Source organism: Thalassophryne amazonica, chromosome 11, assembly GCF_902500255.1.
Source record: "Thalassophryne amazonica chromosome 11, fThaAma1.1, whole genome shotgun sequence".
Lineage (NCBI taxonomy): Eukaryota > Metazoa > Chordata > Actinopteri > Batrachoidiformes > Batrachoididae > Thalassophryne > Thalassophryne amazonica.
In genome coordinates this window covers 7,881,039-7,898,308 of record NC_047113.1, presented here as the reverse complement: position 1 = coordinate 7,898,308, position 17,270 = coordinate 7,881,039, and the positions used below count along the sequence as shown (strand labels likewise).

The window sequence follows — 17,270 nt, the reverse complement described above, 5'->3', positions numbered from 1 at the left end:
GGGTCTTCCAGCATGACAATGACCCCAAACACACAGCCAGGGCAACTAAGGAGGGGCTCCGTAAGAAGCATTTCAAGGTCCTGGAGTGGCCTGGCCAGTCTCCAGACCTGAACTCAATAGAAAATCTTTGGAGGGAGCTGAAACTCCAAACCTGAAAGATTTGGAGATCTGTATGGAGGAGTGGACCAAAATCCCTGTTCCAGTGTGTGAAAACTTGGTCAAGAACTACAGGAAACGTCTGACCTCTGTAATGGCAGACAAATGTTTCTGTACCAATTGTTAAGCTCTGTTTTTCTCGGGGGTCAAATACTTATTTTATACAATAAAATGCAAATTAATTATTTAAAAATCATACAGTGTGATTTTCTGGATTTATTTATTTTTTATTTTTTTTAGATTCTGTCTCTCACAGTTGAAGTGTAACTATGATAAAAATTACAGACCTCTCCATTCTTTGTAGGGGGGAAAACCTGCAAAACTGACAGGGGGTCAAGGAGGAAGTTCAGTTAGTGTCGTCAAGAAACAGGTGGAATATGCCGGAAAGCTGCGCATGTTGTCAATCCCACAAACAGAGTAACGAGACACAATATTTCCTTCCATAAGTGGTTTTGGTTATTCTTTTTTTTTTTTTTTTTTTTTTCCCGTGACATTTGGTTGATAAACAGGTGTATGTTTCCTGCCCGTGCCTGTTGTCCAAGGACATGGACCATTAACTCTTCACTTACACACACCACTGACTTCATGAGTGAAACTCGGTCAATAAAGGATAATTGTGTAAAAATATAATATATATATATATATATATATATATATATATATATAACTATTGTAATGGTTTTAGGAGCCGCAAATTTCAGAAACGCGCTGGGGGTTTCTGAAATTCGGGCAAATGTGGTGTCACCCTCCCCCCAAATAGACCCCACCTCCTACACCTATGGTGAAGACCTTTCTTCTAGGAAGATAAATCCTTAAGCACATAAGCCTACAGCATTGCTTCATTTAGAATGTCTTTAAACCATTATGCAAAGTGTGAACATAAAATGTGTTGCATTGTTTGTAATAGTTTTTGTATCTATCTCTTTACAGGTATTCATGACTTCTCAACAAATTTGGATTACAATGCCAACACTGTGATTATTTTTAGTGCATAAGTGGACAAAATCCTGTCACATATCCAAAATGTCCAATAAGTCATTCAGCATGACGACAGAAAACCAAGCTAATATCTCAGTTCCTATGTCACACAAAAGCCTGCAGCTGTCATTCTCCTCTCAACGTCATTGCAGCAACTACTCGCCATCCCCGTCAGCTGGTTCCCACGGTAGCCCTTGCACCGCGAGTGGCATAGACATCAGCTGCCCCACTGATAATGACGTCCTGGCAAGTGCTCCTGTGGATAACTCGTATAGCACCAGTTTACCATGCAGTAATGCATTCTGTGGCATGAGCATGAAGTGGAATGGAACCATTATTCCTGCTCCTGTTAATGACAGTATGAGTTCCATCAGTGAAAGTTTGAGTCCGATGTGCAACCAAGAAACTAGTTCAGACAACAGCTTGAATCCTTGTACTAGTGCACAATCCAGCAGTGAATGTGCAGGGATGTTCCCAGATTGTCCCAGGAGGAACAGCCAACACACAGGATCCTCTGAGAGTGACTGCTGCTTCTTGAGTTCTGGAGAAATGATACTAAGAAGCGACAGTTTTTGTCTGGAAGATCAGTCAGTTCTTGTAATCTCCTCTCTTGAGGAGTCACCAATCTCCTCAGATGTGGGTCATCCAGCATTAACCTCTAATTCTAACTTGCCAAGTTCTCTGTGTGATATTTACAGCAGGTTTCAGGAGCAAAACCCAGTAGAGAGAGTCATGGGTTGTAGCACAGGCCATCCATGCCTCGGCGTTACTTTCACTCAGGCATTTAACTGGGAGCATTCCACTGCGGAAAATGATACACGGACATCCAAATCTCTTGTGGCTCTGCCAAGTAAGAATGAAGGTGGCCTTTTCACTACCTTTGTGTGTGACCCTTTCACAGATTGTGAAAAAGAGGCTCAGTCTGCTAATCCTGAAGCAAAATTTTGTAATTCCATTGAAGCATTTACACCACAGCAAGGCAAGACCAGTGTGTCCACTTCCACAGCAATGGAGAAAAATGTTAAGGATATTCATACTTCCATCCCAGTACAGTATCCTATACAGAAGAATATGGATGATGGCACCGGTCAACCAGGCAACTGCAATGCTTCCAGTCAGCCATCCAACTTGCAGCATCCTACTGAGGATAATTCTATGTCAACATCTAACTCTCTTGTACCCCAGCTAAGTGAAAACGACAGAGGTCTATTTACCACATTTGTATGTGACACATCCATAGAGTGTGAAAAAGAGACTCAAACTGCTTGTGCTAAAGACTTGTCAAAATTCAATGGAGTATGTACACCACAACCCAAGAGTAGTATGTCCACTCCCTCTGCGATGCAGAAGCCTGTTAAGGATTTCAATACTTCCACCCCAGTAGAAAACAGTGGGAAGAAGATACTCAACTTGCCATCCTTCTCAGAATCTCCCTGCAGTGGAAATGTGCCCTGCAGAGATCTGCATCCCATTGAACAACTCTCTTTAACGCCCAAAAAATTGTGCAGAAGCATCAGAAAAATGGAGATTAAGAGGTTTCCTAAGTCAGACTTCAGTAACGTAAAGCCTAAGGTCGTAACGAGAACTTTACATCAAGTTGACACTCATAGGAACAGCACTGAACCTTGTCAAAGACGATCAGTGAATACTCCTGCAAAAGTGACAAGTAATACTGCTGTTGCATCTGTGACCACAAAGATGCACAAAGTTTACAGTGGTCAGAAACCACTGAAAGCAGGAGATGCTTGCGCAGTTGTACAATCATATCAGTCATCTGCTGCTCAGAATCCAGTTAGTCCTCTTACTAAGGATGAGCAGCACCAGAATAGAACATTTCTGTCCCATCATGTTTCTGCTGCAGGTGAACATGTTTCAGCTGTCCAGAACAGTCATGCCAGCCCTAAAATGGAGTGTACAGCCGCGTCACAGCATGATGCCAACCGGACTTTCGACTTCTCAACAGAATGTCCCCCTGATATGAATGACCAAGTACAATCCAAACCTGTGCCACAAAAAGGCATGGCTAATAATACTGGGATTCAGCTAGGCCTGACTTCAAATAACAACAAGCCTGCTCTCCACAAGTCACAACCTCGTTGCTCATCAAAGAGTTCGTTATGGAGAATATCCAAGGAGAAGAGAACTAACTCTGTCTTAACATGCACCAGTCATAAGGTTGACACGGACAAGGGCCAGAACAGCACTGGGAACTCGAGCTGCATTTCTCGCAATAGACGGGGCATTCAGCCCGAAGCTACTATTGGACCTCCTATGAAATCTGCTGGAGATGTCAGTAAGACCGCCTTACTGGTGAGTACTGATGATTCAAGATGCTACACATTAAATGTTTTAACAAACAGCTATTTTCTTATGTTCAAGTGCTGTTAACCAGTCCAGGAAATTCAAAATTTAAATTAGAACTTTAAAGAAGGGCCTTTATTTGCTCTGTCTTTGTCTGATTTGCTATAGGGTTGTTCTGTACCTAGGATCTCCCAGGTCATATCATGACGCTTCTTAAGTAAATAGCAATAAAACTCATTCACTCCCCATGAATTCAGTTGAGTGCATGCAAATTCCTAAATTTTAAATATGAATATATATATATACATTTTTATATATGAATATTTGAAATTGGAGCTCTCCGAGCTAAATTGGTCATTTCTGCAGTTTTTGGTAGGCATGTTGCAAGCCTCCCTGTTGGCTTGTTTTTCACTATTGAGTTTAAATTTATACTGAACATATAAAAAACAGGGATTATTTGTAACATTTTTTTCATGTGAATAGTTGCTGAATTTTTTTAGAGGAGGCTTCTCTGAGGCTATAGGTGAAGCACTGCTTCACCTATATTGCTCCCCACCCCAAACACACAAAAATATCTCATCACTGAAGCAGACGTGTGGTAGTTAACCTGCCGTAGATATCAGGTTGTGGGAAACTGTGCCTCACGTGATTCATTGGACTTCAATCACGTGGCTGAAAACAGATGCTGTGAGAATATGTGATGGCAATATATAGATATCGTGTCATTCAGTGAAAGCAGCCAGGGATGCTTAGGGCAGTGATTTTCAACCTTTTTTGAGCCGCGGCACCCTTTTTATATTTACAAAATCCTGCGGCACACCACTGTCACGTGTCACGCACCACTAAACTGTCTCTACACGGTGCGTTAGCACGTTAGCAACACGTGCGGTACAGATATGACGTAACATGGTATACTATAGTCATGGAGCTGTATATGAGAACTAGAGAGCGCAGTCCCATTGCTGCACACTAAACGAAAACGTCCCTTCATGGACAGCGACATGACGTCTCCTAACTGGGCAAAATATTGACGAAGTACCCGGATGTTAATGCATTTTCAGTGGAGATTCGCGACTGAACACACTCAGAAAAATGCTGGCAAAATACGTGTTAAAATGCCACTTTGTCCTGGATATCGAGCCAGTAAAATTAAATTACATTAAATTATGTCAGGAAAGTATTAAACTTACTCTGACACCCACACATTCACAAATATTAATGTTGAAAGTTACACGGATCTGCGCTGATAAGCTACGCTGCTCGGCTGAGCTGCTGCTGTGTTCAAAGCAGCGCGGTTCCTAAAACCATTACAGTACATTTATATACATTATATTTTTACACAATTATCCTTTATTGACCGAGTTTCGTTCATGAAGTCAGCGGTGTGTGTACATATCTCTGTGTGTGGCAGCACAGTGCGGGTCATTAATCTCATTATTTTAAGGTGCAAAAAAAAAAAAAAACTCCCCAGTCTTGTCGAACAATTTTTAGTCACTAACGACAAGAATTTTAACTAGACATTGGTCTAGCAGTGGAAAATATCAACTAGACATAAGTGAAATTAATGATCCATGTCATCGGGCGACACAGGTACGGCAGGAGACATACAGCTGTTTATCATCCAAATATCACGGTCAAAGTGACAACAATAACCAAAACCACTTACTTATGGAAAGAAATATTGTCTCCCTTGTTCCTCCGTTTGTGACTTTGCCAACATGCGCAGCTTTCCGGCATATTCCACCTGTTTCTTGACGAGACTAAGTGAACTTCTATGCACACAAATCACTAACTTGCCCGGAATTAAAATGGCGATCATGCCTCCTTGTCGGCACACGGCTCAGCGCTACTGCGCGCTTTGCTGCCATCTACTGGAATAAAAGAGCATTACACCATCTGCCACACTATTACAGCACATACACCCGATAATGGTGATATTTGATAATTGCCCACGGCACCTCTAACGATTGATCACGGCACCCTAGGGTGCCGCAGCACCCCGGTTGAGAATCACTGGCTTAGGGGACTGCAGCACCCTTTAGTGGTGAGGGACTGTGGATGTAAGGCAAAACTCCTAATTCTCATTCCTAATCCTGTCCATCCTCATCACTCCCAAAGAGAATCGCAACATCTTCAGCTTTGCCTCCTGTCTTTTTGTTAGTGTCGCCGTGTCTAAGCCGTACAACATAGCTGGTCTTACTACTGTCTTGTAGACTTTTCCCTTCACTCATGCAGATATTGTCATAAATCACTCCTGCCACCTTTCGCCACCCTGCCTGCACTCTCTTCTTCAAGTCTGTACCATACTCTTCATTACTTTGGACAGTTGACCCCAAGTATTCAAACTCATCTACTGTCACTCAGTCTTGCTCCGACTGACTTTCATTCCCCTTCTCTCCAGAGCATATCTTTACATTTCCAGGCGAGACTCCACCTGCTGTCTACTCTCACTACAGATCACAATGTCATCTGCAAACATCATCGTCCATGGCGACTCCTGTCTGATCTCATCCGTCAACCTGTCCATCACCATTGCGAACAAGAAACGACTCAGAGCGGATCCTTGATGTAATCCCACCTCTACCTTGAATGAATCTGTCATTCCTACTGTGCACCTCATTGCTGTCACACCATCCTTGTATATGTCATGCACTACCCTCACATACTTCTCTGCTGCTCCAGACTTTCTCATGCAATACCACAACTCTTGTTCTTGGCACCCTTTCATAAACTTTCTCTGAATCCACAAACACAAAATGTAACTCCTCAGGCATCCTCTCACTTTCCAAGATTTTATGAAAAAAATCTGGTTAGAAACTCCACTGCCATGTCTGTCATTTCTATGCCTCCACTGGAATGTCATCTGGACCAACTGCCTTTACACTCTTCGTCCTCTTCATAGCTGCCCTCACTTCACCCTTACTGATCTCTTGCACTTCCTGATTTAATCTCTCCACATCATCCAGCCTTTTCTCTTTTCTTCATTCATCAGTTTCTCAAAATATTCCCTCCACTTTCTCAACACACTCTTCACTTGTCAACACTTTACCATCTGTAGCCTTTATCATCATAACCTTTTGCAGATCCTTTCTAACTCTGCCCCTTTGTCAGTGTTCTTGTAGAGAAGTCTTCTCTACAAGAGTCAAGACAGGAGTCAGACTTCCAGAGCAAGAAATTTAGCTGAGGAAGCGTCTGCGATTAGAATCGAAACGTCCTCGCGTCAAGCAGCTCAGTCCAGTCGAAGATTCAAGCTTCTCTACTATTGACGTTGATGCTTTAAACTAAATCAAAATGAAACATTCATGATAACATGGCCGATAAAGGGTATGAGACCGAGCGCAGCCAGCCTTGTACTCATGTCCGCAGTACTTGCAGGTGTGGGATTTTGTTGTCTTGACAACAGAGGAGAGATGTTGTTTGTCTTCACAACAACGTGTGTGCACACGAAGGCCAGCCACATATGGCTGGAATGTGCGTAAATAGTTCAAGTAGTTGATAAAACGCTATTTTTTTCTGTATGACAATGTTGCTTTTCGTCCCACACATCAGTCATCAGTGACACAAAGATGTTACATGCAGCTCATCTGAGCTTTAGTTGTTGATCTGTTCAGATATTATCAACGTTCGTGCATTATGTCGGCCTTGGAGGTTGGACAACAGTCAAAAGTAGGCACATCATACGGAACCATCAAGACAGACAACAAATTGCAATATGGACAAATTCAGGTTGTCGTTGGATTTGTTCACATTTTTCAACAATTTGAAAATTCTGACGAAGCGCCAGCTGCAGGAATGAAGGTGAACGACAGTTAAACGATGCCTCTGAAAGTCAAAGCAAGTCCAGATTTCTTGTTTTGTTTGGGCTTGGTTGTCCGTTCTTAGTGCCGTGTGACCGGGGCTTAAAATTTATTGAGATTGGTCAATTTGTAGCCGCACAAAGTGATTCCTCTTGTTTCTATTGCTTTCCTGTGTAATCTTGTAAAGCAGGTATCTCATGCAAGACTCGCACATCATTGGTCTGGTTACCTGTTACTCAAAAAAATAAAGTGCTGTTTTTGGTGGAATCTCATAATGCAAGTGTTTTATTATGATTCAACATGCAGGACTTACATGTCATTGGTCTGGTTAACTGTCACGTAAAAATAAAGTGCTGTTATTGGTAGAATATCCAGTGTCATACAAAGGTTTAAGAGTACCATTTCTGCTGGGAAAATTCATGAACACTTGCACTAACATAGTGCAAGCGATACACAAAGCCTGCGAATGCAGATGACTATTTTGTTCTTTGTGCCGTCTCTGGTGGTACCCACAGTCTGTGAAACTGAAAACTGCTGGAACATCCACGGCACTGCGGTCAGTGACCACTGTGGGTGGGATGCTCATCAGTTGAGACGGGAAAAAAGCTCACGCTTTCCTCAAGAAAACAGTCCAAAATTCATTAATCCCTGTTAAAAATTAAATTAATATAAAAAGGCATAAATCCTACAAATACAACAATAAATAAGATTGCTTGTTTTTTATTTATTAGTTTTCTTTTATTTTTTAATTTTTGGGCAACCAAGCAGAATCTTTTTTTTTTCTTCTAGATGATGTTTTTCCAAGTCTCTTCTGCTTGTGAAGTTGCAGGAAATAGCTTACATTGGTATTTGAAAAGGCAAGTGTAGGAGCTTCTCCTCCCTCCACTCATATCCTAGTGCCACCGTGCTCTAAATTTCTGGGGAGAGTCCTGAATATGAAATATTTTTACACTGTATGACATCTATCCATAGAAGTAGGATAAACATCTATGTTTTGCATAATACTGGTTCATGCTGGATGCTTTTCCTGACGCAACGCCACATTACATGGAGAATGGGCAAGGGTGGCCTTGAACCGGGAAAAGAAAATTCATAAATGAAAAATGGTGAAAACTACTTTCCATTAAGAGCCATTTTTTTTTAAAGGATCAGGCAGGCTGTGATTCAAGCTGATTCAGATTTCAACAAAACATGGGTCAGAGATGGGACCTACCAAGAAACAAACTCCCAAAATTTTTTGACCGAAAAACAAACGGTGACCTTGCCAGGCTTTATCAAAGTTCAACTAACATAAAACAAAGAAAAACTAACATCTCTACTTTATATAACAGTTTGCAGAATTTTGGGGGCTCCTCTTATACTGGTTTGATGCCCCTTTTTAGTCAGGTCATTAAACACATGCTTGCTAAGCCAATTGCATGAATTACCACATGAATGCATGTATGATCTGATATTTTCTTTGATTCTCCTTCCCTTATGTGCAGTTAATCCAACACGTGTATTGTATCAGTTAAATGGTAAATGGACTGCATTTATACAGCGCTTTTCCATCTGCATCAGACGTTCAAAGCGCTTTGCAAATAATGCCTCACATTAACCCTGATGTGAGGGTGCTGCCATACAAGGCGCTTACTACACACCGGCAGCAATAGGAGATTAAAGACCTTGCCCAAGTGCCCTTAGTGCTATGGCAACAAGCTTGTGAACATGTTCCGTTCAATAGAACATAAGAATTTTCCTGAAATTATTTTTCCCATAGCTAAATCCTCAAGTCTGCCAAGGGAAAAAGCAATTTGAGGCATATCCAAGCAAGTCATGCATGAACTCTTGTACTGCAGATGATACAGATCGAGAGACAAATGTCTGACCAGTGACCTGGTTTTAAAGGGTATCTAATCAATATAAGAGGAGTCCCCAAAATTCTGCCAACTGTTCTATAAAGTAGAGATGTCGGTTTATCCACTCCTTCAAATTTTGTTTAATAAAAGCTGCTGGTGCGGGCCACCAGGTGGTGCTAAACCTCCTCAAAATTGGGCAAGTTGAGTACCTTGGCGCCCCCTGGTGGCCAACGCCATCAAGACCCCAATGTTTTTTTCAGTTGCATTTGATAGAGTAGGGCCTATATTTGTTGATAACATTGAAATCTGGTTTGAGTCTTGATGGCGCAGAGGGTTATGGGCTAATTTCACAAAACGTCCAGACTTCAAGCACTCCCTATATTCAGCGCCATTGATTCCCCCAACCAAGTATGTATGTAAGATGAAAGACTTTGCCCCCCTATGTCATTTGACTGTTAAATTAGCTTGAGGACTTGATGGCGCTAAATATTACACCACTTGAAAGATGGGGAATTTAATGAAATATCAGTTTTTGCGTATTTTTGCCTTGAACTTTGATGACCCTTGACAAGGTCACCGTTTGGTTTTTGGTCGAGAGATTTTGGGAAAGTTGGTTTCTTGGTAGGTTCCATCTCTGAGCCAAGTTTTGTTGAAATCTGAGTCGGCTTGAATCACATCTTAATGTAAACCTGCCTGAACTTTAAAAATATTGGCTCTTAATATGTATAATCATTTTGCTCTGACAGTAAATTTCTTTTCCTGAGATGATGCTTGTTTAAAGCCATATTTATGTACATTTAACTGAGTTGGTGATATCATTCCAGATTGTTCATTCCAACGCTCTTAATGAAACATCCTCAGCTACGGTTTATTGTATGATATACAGAGGTTTGTTTAAATTCCCTGCAATTTCTGGTAAAATATACTTGTTCTTGTGCACATGAATTTGTGCTGTTTTTGTCCTTTGGGTTATTTGTACCCATTTCTGGGTCTGAGGATCTCAAATTTGCTGTCATTGCAGGCAGACACCTGCAAAACAAAAACAATGGGAACTACAGTTGGTGGGAATAAGGACAGAGTTGAAGTTATGCATTCTCCAAGACGAATGAAAACGTCCAAAATTCCAATTCCCAGTCCCAGAACAGCAACATTATCAACCAGACAGAGCTCAGGAACTGAGAAAGATGATTCTAGACCCTCTAGAGTCTTTGGTACACCACAGCACAGGCAGAAGACTTGTACAGGTAAGACACATCTCTGTGTGTGTGTGTGTATATGTTGAATTAACATCTAGTAAAATAAATAAATAAATAAAATAAACGTGATGGCACTGAGGTAAATATCAGGACAGTTTTCTGTTGACTGATATTGTTATTCCCCCGGCTCTTTTACGTAAGATTCTGTCCCTTACCAAAAACCAAACCATTGTATTCCTCATTTTGAGTTTATTAAAGGTTGTGTTAGAAACCAGGCCTGGGACCCTCACAGATAGTGTCCATCTTGTGAAAGCCCCATGAAGTAACTTGTACAACACTTTTATACAATGTGGGTGTTAACAATGGGTGTAGTTTAGTCTCACATTTCTAATGTTACTGGCTCTCACCAACAGGGGGAGATCTCCCTGTTTCTGAAACTTAGACATATGATGAAGTAAAACTTAACTTATATTTCTAAGAACGTCCAAACAAATAACACAAATACTTGATAGCTAACATAAAATAAAGAATTCGCACAGATATTATCTATCATTAGGAAAGGAGAACTTTTATGTAATGTCAGTTAATATAGAAATAAGGAATGTTTGAGTGCAGTGGTAAGCATATTTGAATGAGTTGAAAGCTTTTAAGGAGAGCCAAATTTAATGAAACCTCCCACCTTCAATGAATGTAAATAATCAAATGGAAGACAACGCGTCAACAGAGCCATGTCATTTGATAATTTACTTAAAATTGTCTCTTTTCAGAGTATAAAGCAGCCAGACCCTGTAGGGCACAGTGAACTAGTGTGTGCATGTGTGTTAGAGAGCGAGAGAGACACACGTGCAAAAACCAGTGGAGCTGTGCAGTCTTGTTGCATTGTCATAGAGATGCACAGTCAGTCCTACCTTTTGAATTAGCCCGAAGCAATTTCCTAATGTGTTAAGCATGCCTCAGAATGGATGAGCTGACATATCATGATCAGTATATTGCATCGTATCATATCGTCTCCGCTCGTGTAGGTCACGATGGCATGCACTAAAGTGCATCATAATACGTGATGATGGGCTTGCTTTTTTTTTTTTTATTGATGTCCGGGGGGGAAAAGAAGCAACATGAATGTCACCAGAAAAGATCCTGTTTGGGATTTTCTTTTGCTTTGTTCACGACACCAAGCAGTTTATTCATTCACCATCAGTGTGAACTGCAACAAAGAAATAAACCTAGAATTTATACACATCTGGATTCTGAACGCTAGGAGTGAATGATGCCTGAGTTTAAAAAAAAAAAAAAGAAAACAAAAAAGAAGGCAATTCCAAGCTACAAGAACTTCATAATAATAATATTCTTCATAATAACTAACTAATAGTAACTAATTAACTTCATAATATTCAAATCAAATCAATTTCATTTATATAGCGCCAAATCACAACAAACAGTTGCCCCAAGGCGCTTCATATTGCAAGGCAAAGCCATACAATAATTACAGAAAAACCCCAACTGTCAAAACGACCCCCTGTGAGCAAGCTCTTGGCGACAGTGGGAAGGAAAAACTCCCTTTTAACAGGAAGAAACCTCCAGCAGAACCAGGCTCAGGGAGGGGCAGTCTTCTGCTGGGACTGGTTGGGGCTGAGGGAGAGAACCAGGAAAAAGACATGCTGTGGAGGGGAGCAGAGATCAATCACTAATGATTAAATGCAGAGTGGTGCATACAGAGCAAAAAGAGAAAGAAACACTCAGTGCATCATGGGAACCCCCCAGCAGTCTAAGTCTATAGCAGCATAACTAAGGGATGGTTCAGGGTCACCTGATCCAGCCCTAACTATAAAAAGGAAAGTTTTAAGCCTAATCTTAAAAGTAGAGAGGGTGTCTGTCTCCCTGATCCGAATTGGGAGCTGATTCCAGAGGAGAGGAGCCTGAAAGCTGAAGGCTCTGCCTCCCATTCTACTCTTACAAACCCTAGGAACTACAAGTAAGCCTGCAGTCTGAGAGTGAAGCGCTCTATTGGGGTGATATGGTACTGTGAGGTCCCTAAGATAAGATGGGACCTGATTATTCAAAACCTTATAAGTAAGAAGAAGAATTTTAAATTCTATTCTAGAATTAACAGGAAGCCAATGAAGAGAGGCCAATATGGGTGAGATATGCTCTCTCCTTCTAGTCCCCGTCAGTACTCTAGCTGCAGCATTTTGAATTAACTGAAGGCTTTTCAGGGAACTTTTAGGACAACCTGATAATAATGAATTACAATAGTCCAGCCTAGAGGAAATAAATGCATGAATTAGTTGTGTCAGCGTCACTCTGAGACAAGACCTTTCTAATTTTAGAGATATTGCGCAAATGCAAAAAAGCAGTCCTACATGTCTTTATGTCTGTAAGACAATCCTGCAGTTTAGCTAATTGGTGTGTGTCCTCTGGCATCATGGATAGATAAAGCTGAGTATCATCTGCGTAATAATGAAAATTTAAGCAATGCTGTCTAATAATACTGCCTAAGGGAAGCATGTATAAAGTGAATAAAATTGGTCCTAGCACAGAACCTTGTGGAACTCCATAATTAACCTTAGTCTGTGAAGAAGATTCCCCATTTACATGAACAAATTGTAATCTATTAGATAAATATGATTCAAACCACCGCACCGCAGTGCCTTTAATACCTATGGCATGCTCTAATCTCTGTAATAAAATTTTATGGTCAACAGTATCAAAAGCAGCACTGAGGTCTAACAGAACAAGCACAGAGATGAGTCCACTGTCTGAGGCCATAAGAAGATCATTTGTAACCTTCACTAATGCTGTTTCTGTACTATGATGAATTCTAAACCCTGACTGAAACTCTTCAAATAGACCATTCCTCTGCAGATGATGTTAGCTGTTTTACAACTACCCTTTCAAGAATTTTTGAGAGAAAAGGAAGGTTGGAGATTGGCCTATAATTAGCTAAGATAGCTGGGTCAAGTGATGGCTTTTTAAGTATTGGTTTAATTACTGCCACCTTAAAAGCCTGTGGTACATAGCCAACTAGTAAAGACAGATTGATCATATTTAATCAATCAATCAATTTTTTTTTTATATAGCGCCAAATCACAACAAACAGTTGCCCCAAGGCGCTTTATATTGTAAGGCAAGGCCATACAATAATTATGTAAAACCCCAACGGTCAAAACGACCCCCTGTGAGCAAGCACTTGGCTACAGTGGGAAGGAAAAACTCCCTTTTAACAGGAAGAAACCTCCAGCAGAACCAGGCTCAGGGAGGGGCAGTCTTCTGCTGGGACTGGTTGGGGCTGAGGGAGAGAACCAGGAAAAAGACATGCTGTGGAGGGGAGCAGAGACCGATCACTAATGATTAAATGCAGAGTGGTGCATACAGAGCAAAAAGAGAAAGAAACAGTGCATCATGGGAACCCCCAGCAGTCTACGTCTATAGCAGCATAACTAAGGGATGGTTCAGGGTCACCCGATACAGCCCTAACTGTAAGCTTTAGCAAAAAGGAAAGTTTTAAGCCTAATCTTAAAAGTAGAGAGGGTGTCTGTCTCCCTGATCTGAATTGGGAGCTGGTTCCACAGGAGAGGAGCCTGAAAGCTGAAGGCTCTGCCTCCCATTCTACTCTTACAAACCCTAGGAACTACAAGTAAGCCTGCAGTCTGAGAGCGAAGCGCTCTATTGGGGTGATATGGTACTACGAGGTCCCTAAGATAAGATGGGACCTGATTATTCAAAACCTTATAAGTAAGAAGAAGAATTTTAAATTCTATTCTAGAATTAACAGGAAGCCAATGAAGAGAGGCCAATATGGGTGAGATATGCTCTCTCCTTCTAGTCCCCGTCATTTAAGATCGAAGCATTAATTAATGATAGGGCTTCCTTGAGCAGCCTGGTTGGAATGGGGTCTAATAGACATGTTGATGGTTTGGAGGAAGTAACTAATGAAAATAACTCAGACAGAACAATCGGAGAGAAAGAGTCTAACCAAATACCAGCATCACTGAAAGCAGCCAAAGAGAACGATATGTCTTTGGGATGGTTATGAGTAATTTTTTCTCTAATAGTTAAAATTTTATTAGCAAAGGTAAGTCATGAAGTCATTACTAGTTAAAGTTAAAGGAATACTTGGCTCAATAGAGCTCTGACTCTTTGTCAGCCTGGCTACAGTGCTGAAAAGAAACCTGGGGTTGTTCTTATTTTCTTCAATTAGTGATGAGTAGTAAGATGTCCTAGCTTTACGGAGGGCTTTTTTATAGAGCAACAGACTCTTTTTCCAAGCTAAGTGAAGATCTTCTAAATTAGTGAGACTCCATTTCCTCTCCAACTTACGGGTTATCTGCTTTAAGCTGCGAGTTTGTGAGTTATACCACGGAGTCAGGCACTTCTGATTTAAGGCTGTCTTTTTCAGAGGAGCTACAGCATCCAAAGTTCTCCTCAATGAGGATATAAAACTACTGACGAGATAATCTCTCTCTCTCACAGAGTTTAGGTAGCTACTCTGCCCTGTGTTGGTATATGGCATTGGAGAACATAAAGAAGGAATCATGTCCTTAAACCTAGTTACAGCGCTTTCTGAAAGACATCTACTGTAATGAAACTTATTCCCCACTGCTGGGTAGTCCATCAGAGTAAATGTAAATGTTAAGAAATTTATCAGACAGAAGGGGGTTCCGGGGGTTCATTCAGGCATGGTTTGTTTCCTTGTGAAAAAAGGTGATCTTGGCCAGCATGACATGTCTAGACAAGATATTAACAAGATATTATTGAAAATTCCCAAAACTGGGAGTGCAGTGAACGCCACGAAATCTGAGTAGGAAGACTAGTTTTCTAACAGTGTATATCATACAATACACTGCTGACCAGATTTCCTGTCAGTTGACTTTTATTTACTGTTGGTTTGTCCCACCTGAGCTGCCTTAAACAGAATATTCTGTCCTTTGTTTAACTCTCCATATATTGAAAACAAGTACAGTAGAGAAGCAGATTTGGATTGTTGTTGATAGCCTGCTTTAGAATAATGACATTTTGTGTGTTGGGGGGGGGTGCTCATTAACTGATATAGTAAATTCAAAGCAGCAAAGTAATTAAAGTAATGTTTATATTCATCGAATGACCAACATTGCCACCTACACTAATCTACACTACACTAATTACTCCCTGGGCAAGACCCCTGCCGAGTGCACCCCCCACCACAAAATTTTGCACAAACAGCCATTTCTTAAAATTATTATTTTATTAATATTTTACAAGCACCCCTTCAAAGTTCTCCATATTCTCTGAATCTTCTGATTATATTATGGATTGGAGATGATGGAATCCCTGAATTCCTTGTAATTGAATGTTGAGAAACATTGTTCTTAAACTGTTGGACTATTATTTTTTTTATGCAGTTGTTCACAAAGTGGTGATCCTCGCCCTAGCTTTGCTTGTGAATGGCTGAACCTTTTGGGGGTGCTCCTGACACTCACCTGTTTCCAATTAACCTGTTCACCTTTGGTATGTTCCAAATAGGTGTTCTTTGAGCATTCATCAACTTTCCCAGTCTTTTGCCCATGTCCCAGCTTTTTTAAATGTGTTACAGGCATCCATTTCAAAATGAGCAAATATTTGTACAAAAAAGTGTCAGTTTGAACATTAAATATCTTGTCTTTGTGGTGTATTCAATTGAATATAGGTTGAAGAGGATTTGCAAATGATTGTATTCTGTTTTTATTTGCATTTCACACAATGTCCCAACTTCACTGGACTTGGGGTTGTAGTATTTGCATTGCTGTCTTTTGTGAGGAATGTGTTAAGTAGTTGAATAGGTCTGTTACTCATTCAGTAGTTTTAAGTACTACTTTAAAGAAGAGAATTAATCTCTCTTTGTGTTCCATTGCATTCCAGCGAGCCAGAGGATGCAGGATACAGATGTGCTATCCCTTGGACCCTTGAATTCTACAAGTAAGTTGCAACTAAAGAGATCTCGACTTCCACAGACTCCGGTTTGTCCCGCTCCTATGGGGTCTCCAGCCACTTTTGCTTCTAGACTGGCAGGCAGTACTCCGAGGCCTTCTAGGAATCTTCCTGAGGCCAGTGCTGGAACTACACATGGTGAGCATGAAAATGATAAATATTGTTTTATTTGAACAATACCTACAAGCTCTTACTTGAAAGTACATTCAATGTTTTTATGCAGGGGGTTTTCCAGAGTCAGGTCATGTTTTCATTGTCATTTTTAAAGACACATCTGGACATGAACTGATGGGATCTCTTATGTAAATGATAACCCACTTTAAGGCACATGCGCAAACACACACACATTAAAGTAATAATGATTAAAGCTGAATTCTGTAATACAACCCCAATTCCAATGAAGTTGGGACGTTGTGTAAAATGTCAATAAAAACAGAATACAATGATTTGCAAATCCTCTTCAACCTATATTCAATTGAATACACCACAAAGACAAGATATTTAATGTTCAAACTGATAAACTGTTGTTTTTGTGCAAATATTTACTCATTTTGAAATGGATGCCTGCAACGCGTTTCAAAAAAGTTGGGACCATGGTATATTTACCACTGTGTTACATCTTTCCTTCTAACAACATTCAATAAGTAATAGGGAACTGAGGACACTAATAGTTGAAGCTTTGCAGGTGGAATTCTTTCCCATTCTTGATGTACGACTTCAGTTGTTCAACAGTTCGGAGTCTCTGTTGTCATATGCTCCTTTTATACCCAATCATGACACCTGTTTCCAATTAACCACTTCACCTGTGGAATGTTCCAAAGACGTGTTGTTTGGGTATTCATCAATTCATCAACTTTCCCAGTCTTTTGTTGCCCCTGTCCCAACTTTTTTTTAACTGTGTTGCAGGCATCCATTTCAAAATGAGCAAATATTTGTACAAAAACAAAAAAGTCTATCAGTTTGAACATTAAATATCTTGTCTTTGTGGTGTATTCAATTGAATATAGGTTGAAGAGGATTTGCAAATAATTCTTTTTTTTTTTTTTATTTATATTTCACAC

The 17,270-nt window shown here is 40.5% G+C and overlaps 1 protein-coding gene across 1 annotated transcript in view; it reads left to right on the top strand.

Annotated features, from left to right (window-relative positions):
• Positions 1 to 1,200: 1,200 nt before the first annotated feature.
• LOC117520523 (microtubule-associated tumor suppressor 1-like) overlaps positions 1,201 to 17,270 on the top strand; it is a 76,434-nt gene continuing 60,364 nt past the window's right edge. The window contains 3 exon segments of the mRNA XM_034181850.1: positions 1,201 to 3,444; positions 10,092 to 10,314; positions 16,141 to 16,347. Coding sequence (XP_034037741.1) covers positions 1,201 to 3,444; positions 10,092 to 10,314; positions 16,141 to 16,347 — 2,674 coding nt within the window.